This window comes from Opisthocomus hoazin, chromosome Z, assembly GCF_030867145.1.
Source record: "Opisthocomus hoazin isolate bOpiHoa1 chromosome Z, bOpiHoa1.hap1, whole genome shotgun sequence".
NCBI classification, from domain to species: Eukaryota; Metazoa; Chordata; class Aves; order Opisthocomiformes; family Opisthocomidae; genus Opisthocomus; species Opisthocomus hoazin.
The window spans coordinates 66,424,032-66,436,469 of NC_134454.1; the positions used below are offsets into that span (position 1 = coordinate 66,424,032).

General features: G+C 38.2%; 1 protein-coding gene across 1 annotated transcript in view; it reads right to left on the bottom strand.

The window, feature by feature from the left end:
* NLN (neurolysin) overlaps nt 1-12,438 on the bottom strand; it is a 42,320-nt gene that overhangs the window by 23,941 nt on the left and 5,941 nt on the right. The window contains exon 2 of the mRNA XM_075411819.1: nt 1,477-1,733. Coding sequence (XP_075267934.1) covers nt 1,477-1,733 — 257 coding nt within the window. The remainder of the gene's footprint in view (nt 1-1,476; nt 1,734-12,438) is intronic.

The following is a 12,438-nucleotide window of genomic DNA, read 5'->3' on the forward strand; positions in this document are numbered from 1 at the left end:
TCTTTTCAGATAATAAGTTCCATTTACTGGGGCAGGTCTTTCACATGAAAAGGACTCTGAAGCCTTAAAAATTCAAGGTTCTAATGGAAGTCTTGCTGTAGTAATACATTCTTATCATATGTCATAGACTGTTTCACAGGTAAGTCATCCTAATTTCACATATAGCTTTGAAGATTAGCATTAAAAGCTTAAATACGACCCACTGCTGCAACAGTATGTAGAGAAAAAAAAAGTACATCTTGGAAGACGCAAGTCTTGGTGACTATGCTGAGAAGCTGATGGCCACTATTTTCTGAATACAACATAGATTTTCCTTCTAATTTAATTTAAAACAGAGAGTTTTATACCTTGGTGAAAAGGCTTACAATAACTATACCAAATACATCAGTACAATTAAAACTGAATCTGACAGGAAGCTGTTTGGATGAAGATTACTCAGTCTTTCTGCCAGCATCAATTCCAATCAACTCACTGGATGTGCCTAAACTGTAATCCTAAGCAATGTGAAAGCCAGACTAATATTACAGTACAATCATTTGATCTGCACGCTGGTCTTTTTTGCTAAATGAATTTTGCTCCAAGACAAGGTGGCTGTTTTCAGCACTTCTGTTGCGACTGCATATTTCTTTAGAAGATTTAAGAGAACTTGACATTTTATTACACTGACCACTTTTTGAGAGTCATGCAGCCACCATCTGATAGGCTTTTCAAAAGAAAGCCACCCAAGACACATTTTTATTTTTCCTCATCTCTGACTGAAAACTATTAACAAATTAACTGAATGAGCTGTGTTTGAGCATTAAACTCTATCCATGTATTGGCATGTCTTCATAATTCATTCAGAACAATCTAGATACGACTGCATGACCGACACCTCTCCTTTGATTCTTCAAGGCCTTGCAGGCCATAATATACAAGTGAGCAAGTAAAAAAGCATTCAAAAATTTCCCCATTCTCAACCACCACATTTTCTCCACTAGGAGTTTGTCAGCCTTTCTATTCTTCCGTTTGACTGACTTGTCTCAGATTCTGCAGTGTCTGAAAAAAGCCGTGCTTATCAGGTTTGAATGTACCATGCATACCACAGATGCTGTAGTCTACACCGTTGCACATTGTCCCCTAGCGGCTTGTGCACAGTTGCAAAAGAAAATCTAAATGTGTGGAGCTTCACATGCAAAAACAAAACAGGTGACCAATTAGGTTCTCTGGATGCGCCAAAGAGATCAACAGTACAGTTTTGCTAATCCTTACTTTTGTCTCCAGAATAAAGCAGCAGAACTTTGTAGCTGATCATGTTACATAGTGCTGACAGGTCCTGAAAGATTATTATGACCAGCGGACCCTTGAGAGGCCTCTACACATTTTACATAAGCACAGCATGCATCAGCATTGTAAGCAACAACTATCTTTTCTCAATGTTTCTTTACGTGCCGATGGAATGCCCGATGGAAAGAATCACAGAAAACGTACACTAACCTGCATACTCCACTTCTATATCTGCCAAGGCTCGTACAGTATTCTCATGCTTTACTTCTCCAATATCAAGCATCCCGACACTGTCATATACATGCTTTGTCTTCCTGATCAGTTCTTCTGTTCTTGTTCTAATTTGCACTGGTGACAGGTCCCATCTCAAAAGGTTCCGGCCTGATGCTATGTATGAAGAAGTCTTCAGCTGGCTAGTAATTTCTGCTCCTAATGTCATTCTCAACACAAGCCGTGGCCCAATGGACCTGAAAGTATAAAAATGATCTTTGCATAGTAAGATTCTAGTTCAAGAGGTAGTTTATAGCAAACATTAAAAAAAGGCAACAGACTTTTAATAATTAGAGAGTATTTTTAGAAGCAAGAACAAAGTCCTTTTTAGAGCCATTGCTTGTCCAGCAGGACGATACACAGCCATTACCCTTATCAATTCAGTCTAGTTTTAAATAAATCAGAGTTATTTCTTCTGCCTTTTCCATCTAGAGGATGACTAAGTGCGGACAGGGATAAAAACTTTGTTATTGACAAAACCAGACAGATTAAGTTACTATTCAATCTTCCAAGAAAAACAGAATTACAATTGCTGAAACTCTATAGAAACAGACAGTATTAGAATTTTTGAAATAAGGAATAAAATCCACACAGTGATCTGTAGATTATGAAGACCAAGAACTGCAAACATGCACAAAACAAGATACAAAAAAAGTCATTTTTGAGAGTCATGCAGCCACCATCTGATAGGCTTTTCAAAAGAAAGCCACCCAAGACACATTTTTATTTTTCCTCATCTCTGACTGAAAACTAATTATTAAAACAAATTAATTCATTAAAACAAATAATTTTATATTTACACGGGATGTCTGCCACACAATCAGCCATGGGAGGAAAACTTCTAGTTGTTACTCACCTGAAAAAATATTCCTTTAATTGTTGTGGATTTTAAATAGACAGTTTTACTCTATTGCCAGAAGACGTACATAAGTTTACTGTAATTTATGTACTGTTAATCCTGATTATATAAATCAACTATATTTCAGCTTTAGCTAGCAGAACAGTTTACATATGTAACTGATCTTAGTGTGCTGTGCAACCAATGACTGCCTTTTCACTAATCTTTTTGACAATATTAAAAAAAAAAAAAAGAAAAAAATACTTGGAGCAAAGAATCCAAACAGGAGTTTAAAAGATACTGGCTTCAGAAATACAGCACTACCAATAATCCAATACTCAACTCGGTAGTATAAAGGAAAAGGATACATACTCAGGCTACTGACTGAAGTGGGGTCAACAGAAACCCACACAGTCAAGAAGATGTCCGCCCCATGACTACATTAATAGCTCAGTTATATATGAAGTAATTTCTGAGGAAGATAATAATTCGACAGCTTGCATTCAAGGAGTAAAACTTCCTGCAGTGTTTAGTATCATAGGAACATCATAGGAGGATATCTGGCTGGCAAAGACTTATTATCAGCCTCCCTATTTCAGTCACACAATTTAAAATAATAACTCAACAAAAACACCCAAACAAACCATATTTTGTTATGTTTATAATGACAAATTAAAATTTTCAACCATAACTAAAGAAATAGAAGAACACACACAGAGACCTTGCTACCAAAATGGATGTTTACTTAACGCTATCTTACATTAAATACCTTTTTCTGCTAGTGCTAGCCACGTACCTGTATTAATTCTATTGTAAAACCAGTCTGGTATGTGCGCAAGTGCTAAGATAGGTTTTGACATACAATGTAGGGAGCATGCACATAAGGATAGGCAATTTTAGCCTGAAGGAAAAAAAAAAAGCAGAAGTGAAATGCCAACAATCTGAAAAGAGCCACAAGCAGGCCTTCTGTTTGAAGGCAAGACTTTTTGTTAAAAGTCTCACTTGTCTATAAAAGGAATTCTCTAGAAATAGCCTAGCCAAAATTATTTTTATGCAAGACAAAAATGAAAGACAACATTGCTATCTATGCTTTCTGTTAACATTTTTTTTTTAAATTGTTACTGCAGTTTCTCCAAATCCTCCCACACCAGTGCAGGCAAGATGCTTACTTTTCCCTTCTATTGGCATACAGAAACATCAATATCCAGCACATTGATGATTTGACTCTGAAAATGAAGCCTAAATAAAGTACGTTCCGCCCACCTCCGTTCCATCTCTGACACCAACTTGGTTCCGACATTAATGCCTTAACAGCCTCTCCAGTGGGCTACTGAAAATTTGAATCTCAGTTGGAAGTTTATGATAAATGAAGCTGCTTTCATGATCGCAAAAGGCTGTTAGTATTCTCAGAATGCATTAGTTTCCCATCCCCCAAACCCACAGAATTCTATCCGGAATCTACAAATCCATTAAAGAACAGTACTTCATTAAGTCATGAACAGCCTCCTACTGGACTGCCCTATGTCTAGTTTTTCACACATGACTAGTGCAGCTCTGGTATAAACTCATGGGAGCTGAAGGGGAACCTCCTCAAAAGCAGGTTCAAGGCTCTGAACTCTACCCACTCCTTGACCCACCTCTACCCCCCCAAACATCAGAAAGAATCTGAAATGTGCCAAATTAAGGTGAAAATGAAAGTAAAATAGAATCAACTGAAAACAACAGCCTGAACAACATAAAAACTGACAACTATGCTAAGATGCAGGATATGGAGCAGGTGGGTTTTTTTCAAGGGAACCTACAGCCTTCTGTCATTCATTACCTTCACCGAGATGTATAGAAAACACAGCCCTGTCACTGACCAACTACATATTACCAGAAACAAACACTAAAATAGTCAAAGCACCAGTAGATTATATTAATTTCAGCCTGTCCAAAAAGTTTAATTAATAATTAAAGTTGGACTTCCTTCATGAACTTGCACGCAGGGTCCCCCATTACTGCAGAGCACTACTTTAAAACACAAAAAAAATATGCCATCTGATTTTCTTAGTATGTTGGCTAGTTGCCCTGAGGAATACACATACAAATTTGACAGCTGCATAAATGATTGCCATAAATGCCAGCAAGTATCTATCTGGAAAACATAGGACTGTGCCTTGTTTTGAAATGTTGATACCTTGTCTCCTCCTGCCGATACAAGGAAGCACCAGTCTTTTATGTAGATTAACAAAAGCAGTACAAACTCAGAAAGACCTGTAAGGCTTTCTAATTGACCAAATGCAGGTAGGCCTTCAAAAACTGTAACAGAACACTTCACACAAAGCCAATCGCTACATGCAGCTTTTCAAATAACCATTTACAGATGTGTGTCATTACCTTGCTACCAATCAATCAGATTGTACTTAAAGCAAATGTAACTCACATCAGATTAGTAAAAAACAACATGTAAGTGAAAATATATGCACAGGTGAAATCTTGGCCATTTCTTTCATGGCTTAGTATTTAATATTCTTTGCCTACGTGTCCAGTTTTTGGTTAAAACAGAATTGATTCTCTTTTAGTGAATCTTCCTTACAGATAAGTTCTTCTAAGTCACTGCAATTTTCTGAAGCTGGCTGTGTATTTTACAGACAATGTCCGCTCCAAAGCTGGTAATATCTAATGTTCATAGTTTTACTGAGCTAATGTAGGAATGGAAGGCAGGAAAGGCCCCTGTTTATAATTATTACTATAGCAGCCAAGGTCACCAACAGAACTCTTAGGTCCTGCGAGCGAGGAACCGTAAAGGGTCGCACTTGCAGGGAGGGACGGACAGAACAGCCGACCCGATACTGACCAACACGGTATTCCGCGCCGTGCACGTCACACTCAGTTTAAAGCTGGGGGATCACGAGGGTCTCGCTGTCTTTGTCCATGGTCGGCTTCTGCAGAGGACCCTGCTCGCTGTCCTGCCTGCGATCCTGATCCAGATTCCGATCCGTGCACTCCCTAGTCCTGTTCCCGCCTACCAGCGTATCCGGTCCGGGATTTCCCGGTGCCTGCCCGCAGCCGCCAGCGCCGGGAAACTCCGCGTCGGCGTTGTGTGTTTTGCACTGTTTCTCTTATTATTAATTGTAGTGGTATTATTATTAAAGTTGTTTTGATATTCAATTTGTAAGTCTCTCTCCCGTTTCCTCCTTTTTCCCTTCCCGTGGGAGAGGGGGCGGGGGGTAATAGCGAGCATCTGCCGCTCTGCGTATTGCTGCCCTGCTTAAAAACGGTGACACCACACAAAACTATAAATCAATAAATTGTCCAAACTCCATGTATCAGACTGCAATAAAATTGATAATTTACTAACTTTATCTTATTTGTTCAAGAAATAACCAAAGAACCAATGCCAAAATTAAAGATTAAATGGACTATAAAGAAACAAGAAAGAAGAGTATAACTAAAATAGTATGACTGTCTCAAAAATGCTCTCCAACTACACTTATCATGTTATTAGAGAGAAAATATTACCGTAAATTGTATCATTGAGGGAAACTTTAACTTCTCAGACATAAACTGGAAAATAAAGTCTATTAATAATGGTAGGAACCAGATGCAACAGCAAACAGCTTTCTTCAAATAGCAACTGAACCAACAAGATGCAATTATTATTTTAGGCTTGCTGTTGGTAAATGGCAGCAACATTACAGAAGAGCCAACCATTGCTTGGACTGAGCAATCAGAAGTTTATTCAGTTTAAATTAGATGGAAGGAGAAACAAATATAGGTCTTTAAATAATGTTACATGTATACTGCAATTATCCCAGGTGTCCATGGGTAGGCTGTTGCTAATGCCTGAACTGATTTGTTGAAACTGTTTCAGATATTACGTTGGATTTTCTGCAGCGCAGTGTAGAACAGTAGACATATCTGAACAAGCCTGGGTTAAGGCTAAGGTTCATGTCCAGCAGCAGTATTGCCTGAAGATAATCTTCTTTCCCCTTGCTGCTAATTTCTGCCTCCGTACACCATTCCATCAATGACAGCAGCATAACTATTCATAGGGTCATACTTCGAAAAGAGTCAGGGCAGCATACAGGTGAAAAATTAAGCAGACCAAAAAAATGCAGGGGGGACAGCTTTTTTACAACTTCTCAGTTCCATCATCTATTTGATGTGTGACTTCAAAACAGTTGTGCTGACCTAACCAAAGGATCAAAAGTGTCAACAGTCACCTAAGACTGCACTACTGCTAGTAGTAGTGCATACTACTATGTATAAAATGCACAGATTTATTCTGCCAAAAAAGTGTCAAGATGATTGCTGTCATTAAGCATACCATTTAAATGTCCCAAAGTGAAAAGAGCTATTAATGCTAAGAGGCAATATTGACATAAGAATAAATTAGAATAAATTGGTCAGGAATACATGTAAGCTAGAATTTTAGGAGACATTTGTAACGATCAGGGCAGTGAGACTCTGAAACAGCTGCCCAATAAGCTCCAAGAAGTTAAAACGCCTCTATTTATTGCATGGAGCTTGACCAGCTAATAAAACAGATTCTATTACTTGGTTACCTAAAGTAGCACGGGACTAGACTTTGTCACTCCAATCCTCCCTTCCAGTCCCTATGTTCCTGTAAGGTCCTTCAAAATTAAAGCACCTGTATTTACATTGCATTTTTACTATGAATAACTAACTGGCCTCTGTTAGCAACTTGCAATGGCCTTTTTCTTCAGCAAGTCCCATGGCATCTAATAACATCAGTGGAATAACATACAGGGCAGACTGAAATATATTATGCATTTGTGCACTGCTTCATCCATCTATGAGAAGTTCAGGAAGAAAGGCACAGAAGGTTTAGTCTGGACTTTCAGCTACAACAAAGAGTATTACAGAAGCAGATGTTTTCACAAACTATGGTATCTGCCAATCCCCAAAGCAGTAAGAATGATAATTTCTGCCAAAAGCAGTGTAAGTTGAATAACAATTTAAAAGATTAGTAGCTACTTCTAAAAGAGGATTTTTAAGAAAAAAACAAAGCTTCTAAGTTACAGAGTGCAATCATTGCTATTTTTGCTAGAATGCTAGGTGATTTATTTTACCAACAAATCTACAATTTGATTACTTGCTGCTTCTGGAAAATATAATTTGATTTGATTTTAGAAAGGAAAAGGACCTTTATTGTACTCTATTACAGCAATACAGTGGCTAACATAACTGCTGCAAAGACAAACAAAGCAATTGAATTTACAGACTGACTTTTAACTTGTGCAGTAAGTATTTTAAGCCTATTAAACATTTATGTAAGTCTGGTTTTGTTTAGAAACATTTTCCATGACTGGAACATTCCAAGCAACCCTTTGTTGGCACATTCCATTAACGCTATTAAAATAAAACAAGAAAGCCACAATCTATGAAGTAGAAACAGCAAAGGATAGTACCAGCTTTAGAAAATACAAAAACCTGCAAGCTTGTCCACAACATGCTGCTACTACTGATAATCATTTTATATGGTCAAGATTTAAGCCTGCTGTCTCATTTAACTGATTACATATGGATAGCCGTGACTCCTTCTAAGACTCTTCTAATGGCACTTCCAGTTTTCAAATTAATCTTCACCTAAACAGAATTAGTTACATTGTTCTGTAAAATTGTACTTGTCAAAGTGTATTAACAAGTGTGTTTCTGGGAAACATATATACAGACCAGTCTGTTGTACTTGCTAATAAATTTGACAGGTCTATGCAGCCACACAAAAATCAGAGTATATCAGCTTCATGTAGGATGGAAAACTATTCTCCGCTGACAAAAGGTCTGGGATAACAGCTTCAAGAGTAAAGTGGGAGCCAAGATTTTAAAAAGAAAAGAGAGACAGAGAGGGGTCTCAAATTCAGATAACTTAGTCATCTTCTAGTTTTTAATACTCTGATGGCAAAAAAATACAATTAAATTTTTCTTCCTGCAGCTTATGTATACTTCAGGGAACATTCCTATGGATATAAATAAGAGCAGATTTGCAAATCACAACACACACTATGAACAGCTTTTTCAATCAGTAGTTTACTGTATGAAGCTTTGTAAAAGCTGCCAATTTAAAATTAAGAACAACAGTAAGACCATTTCGATTTTTCTACCTTTTGAAACAGCAGACCTTAGTTAAGCAACACTTCCTAGTTTTACAGACTGCAGGAGAACCAGCGCGGAGTGCTGGAAGCCAGCACTGTGTGTGTGAGGACCATACTCATCAGGTATCTGCAATCAACATTCACGGGGTCTCAGTGTTATGACTCCACCTAGAGGTCTCGTTAAAAAACAAAACTAAAAACTAGACACATTCTATTAAGGCAATAAAAAACCTGACAATTTGCCTCAGAACAAATTATTTAATACTTCAATAATATGCCATATTTTAGCATCTCCCTGAAAGTAAGACTCAAGTGTTACCATATATAAATGACAGCAGACAGGCATGGTTTATGCAAAGCTTTGTAACAGTCAAGCCTCACACAGAACAGAATACTTTTTTTTTCTTTATATGAAGAAGTCAAAAAGCATTTCAGAAACAAACCACAACGAGTATCTAGCAAAATCTAATATAACCTAAGATACATTGCAGTCAGTGTGTGTTTTCAGGATGGATTTTAAGACAGAAATTTAATAGGCTAAAATCTTTGTATTATTTAGAGATCCTTAATTCTTGTTTGGATTTTAAATATGTCTTCATATTGTTTCACTTCTGATTCACTGTTTCAGACAAGTAGTAACTGTATATTTTGTAGTAAAGCAAGGACAAAATCAAGCAGAGTAAGCAGATTACTAAGTAACCCAAATCCAAAAACAAGAAGGGCAGGAGAGGAAGTCCAAGACAGAACAAGTAAAGTATGGTTAAATAGCTCAAAGCTAATTGCAGGACATTTCAATTGAGCCAAAGGAATGAGAGTACAGGCCCACAATGTAAGTCATCACTTTTTCATGCTGGACAAACACATTTGAAGTCCTTTTTACACTTGGCTCTTGACAGTGTACGGAACAGTGAATACATGCCTTGAATTCCTGGTCCATTTTCCTTAGAAAAGTACTTGCCTCCATGTTGTGACTGTTTGGCACAGACAGATCTCACTACAGCAAGAGGGTAGCACGTTTAGAACTTCCTAATTTAAAGCTCCATAACTGCCATTTTTTTTCTTAAGCTGCTTTGGAAGGAACAGAAGAAAATCTATGCCTTTTAACACTAAACCATTAATTTTGTCACTACATCTTTCAGAAAAAAAGTATTCTCTGCAGCTTAATTCACTGTGCACTCTACATTGATTTACTCCTGTAACAGTTATACTTCTAGCTCTTCTAGCTCAATGTGAGCAAGTTAAAAAAGCTGCAAGTTATAAAAACATTTTAAAATCTTTATTGATACCTACATTTCCCTCAGCTCTGCCTTTATGACCTCACTATCTGGCAACAGATGTTTACTGGTTTCTCTAATAGAATTAACATCAACAGTAAACAATTAAAAAAGACGCTCTGTGGCAACTAACAAAATAATGTGTTACAATTTACTTACATCCTCTCCCTTTCCCTCCAACAGTCTTTAAACAAAAGGAATTTGAAAACTAGTCTGACTGACTTTCATAAGAGGAGGTGATTTCCACACAGCAGTCTAAGGTGGAACACACAGAAGTGTCAGGGTACTGTTTCTGCAGAATGTCTGATATGTAAAATTGTGGTGTCCATGGTTCTAGCTAAAAAAACCCCGAACAACCAAGCAAACCCAAACCAAAACCCAAAATTACTACGACTGCTAAACCAGGCTTGAAATTCATTCTGTTAACTGAATCCGTTCTGTGTCACAGCAAGCCTCCATCACAGCACAACCTGTTTGGAGGATCTTAGCAAGGAACTTGAGAGACTGTTCAACACTTGCATGCAGACAGTAGATGTACGACACTGAATTTGATGCAGCAGGTGCTCATTAGGGTTATGTCATTGTTTGGTTTTACCATCTGGTGAACCATGGAAACAGTGGAAAAAATACTGCTTTTAAGGCCCTACAGCTCTCTCAGGTGCTGCTGCATAAGCATCTATCATATGTCTATCCTGTGAGTAATATAAACAGCAAGTAAAGTGATGCTATTTAGTGCAAACCCCACACATTATTACTACTGGCATAGTTCAAGTACTTGAATGCAGCCAGCTAATGCATGAAAGGCAGCTTCTTGACTCTGACTAAAGTGGTGCCACAGGACAGACAAAACTACGAGGAGGGTTTGTCAAGACAAAAGGTTTCCTTGATTTGCACCCACAGTTAATCATTTCAGCCTGTACCATGGAAATACCCTGTGAATTCCAATTGATCTTAAGCCTCACACAGCCAAAGCAGTGAGAAATCTTTTTTGCTGTCACTAGTTAGTTGGAAAACTCTATGCCTCCACGGCAGATGATGACTTAATCTCACTTACTTGTACCATTTTAAGTCACTCTGCTTCTTGGGATGACAGTGCATTACAGCATTTCATGATTGTTTCAATGCTTGCAAAATCCCAAACAGCGCTCTGTGCTACAGTGTGCCTGCTCAACACCACAAACTAGGCAAGCAAATGAAGCCTGCCTTCTGCTCTGTTTTTTGAGTGAATAGTGACTAAGCAACACTGAGTGCTTCCCAGGCTGGTTCCAGGCTACATGAAAGATTCTTCTATCATGATAAGCATGGCCAACAACTTCACTCATTTAACACCCTACAGCAGATATAAAAAATGTCTCTGTTAAAGACGTACCTCTCTTAGAGATGGTACAACACACCCACCCACTCGTATTTTGCTCAGAGACAAGTGTAATTCCCCCCACCTTGCCTTCCCTAATCTACATCTAACGTACTGGAAAAAGAGTCTCCTCTACAGAGGGAAATCGTGACTCAGAAGTCTACTGGAATTCTTTGCAGGAGTCAATATAATCTCACCATAAATCCAAGGAGTTAATATAAGCTATTTGATTTCCAAAGACTGTTGACCAAAAAGTCCTAAAGAAACCATGCTGCTGTGAGATGAGAAGGGAGATCCTCTTATGGATAAACAGCCAAAAACTAGGAAAGAAACAGAAATGGCTGCTCATTTTTCTGAATTGAACTAGGTGACCAGTGGAACCCAGCAGGATTCTATGCTGGGTTCTGTATTCTCTGAGGTATATTTATACCTCATCTATGAAAGGGTAGGATTAATGAAGTGACAAAACTTACTGATGATTAATTTACTGATGATAATGCAGTGTACTAAACGTAGTCACCAAAAGTTGTGAAAGAATGTCACAACCCCGAGTAAAGTTTAAAACCACCAACAAAGTGAATTTCAGTCTTCATAAATGCAAATTGACACACAGTTCTGACTTTACATATACAGCGATAAGCTGTGAGCTGATCTAGTCAATCTGCAGACAGAACAGTTTAACGGAAACATCAGGCAAAAAGCAGCTGAAAAGAAGCAAATGATAGGATTTAGTAGAGGTGGAACAGAGAATGAAACTCAAAGATTCATCACACCACTCTGTAATAACATGAAGCACACACATACTACGTGCAGTTCTGATCCTCCCAACAGTTACAAACTCTCTCACCTTCTGTTCTCCCACCTGCCAAAACCTTTTCCAAGTCATGATGGGTTAGTAATAACCAGCTGCAGTGAGCAATGGACTCCACTCAAAGAAGAACTAACTAATCCCACTAATCCCAGTGGATTCTTAAAATTTGATAAGACAGAAAGACAGAAAGACAGACAGAAAGACACAGACAGACAGAAAGACAGAAAGACAGAAAGACAGAAAGAACAACAGAGGAAGTACTTCAGAGATTTATACAATCATGAAGAAGATGGAGAGAATGAGCAGGAATCAATTTTTCCCCTGTCACCTCCAACAAAGCTTAGGAAGACATCAAACACTGTTCATAGAATCATAGAATGGTAAGGGTTGGAAGGGACCTCAAAAATCATCTAGTTCCAACCCCCCTGCCATGAGCAGGGACATCTTCCACTAGACCAGGGTGCTCAGAGCTCCATCCAACCTGGCCTTGAACACTGCCAGGGATGAGGCAGCCACAGCTTCTC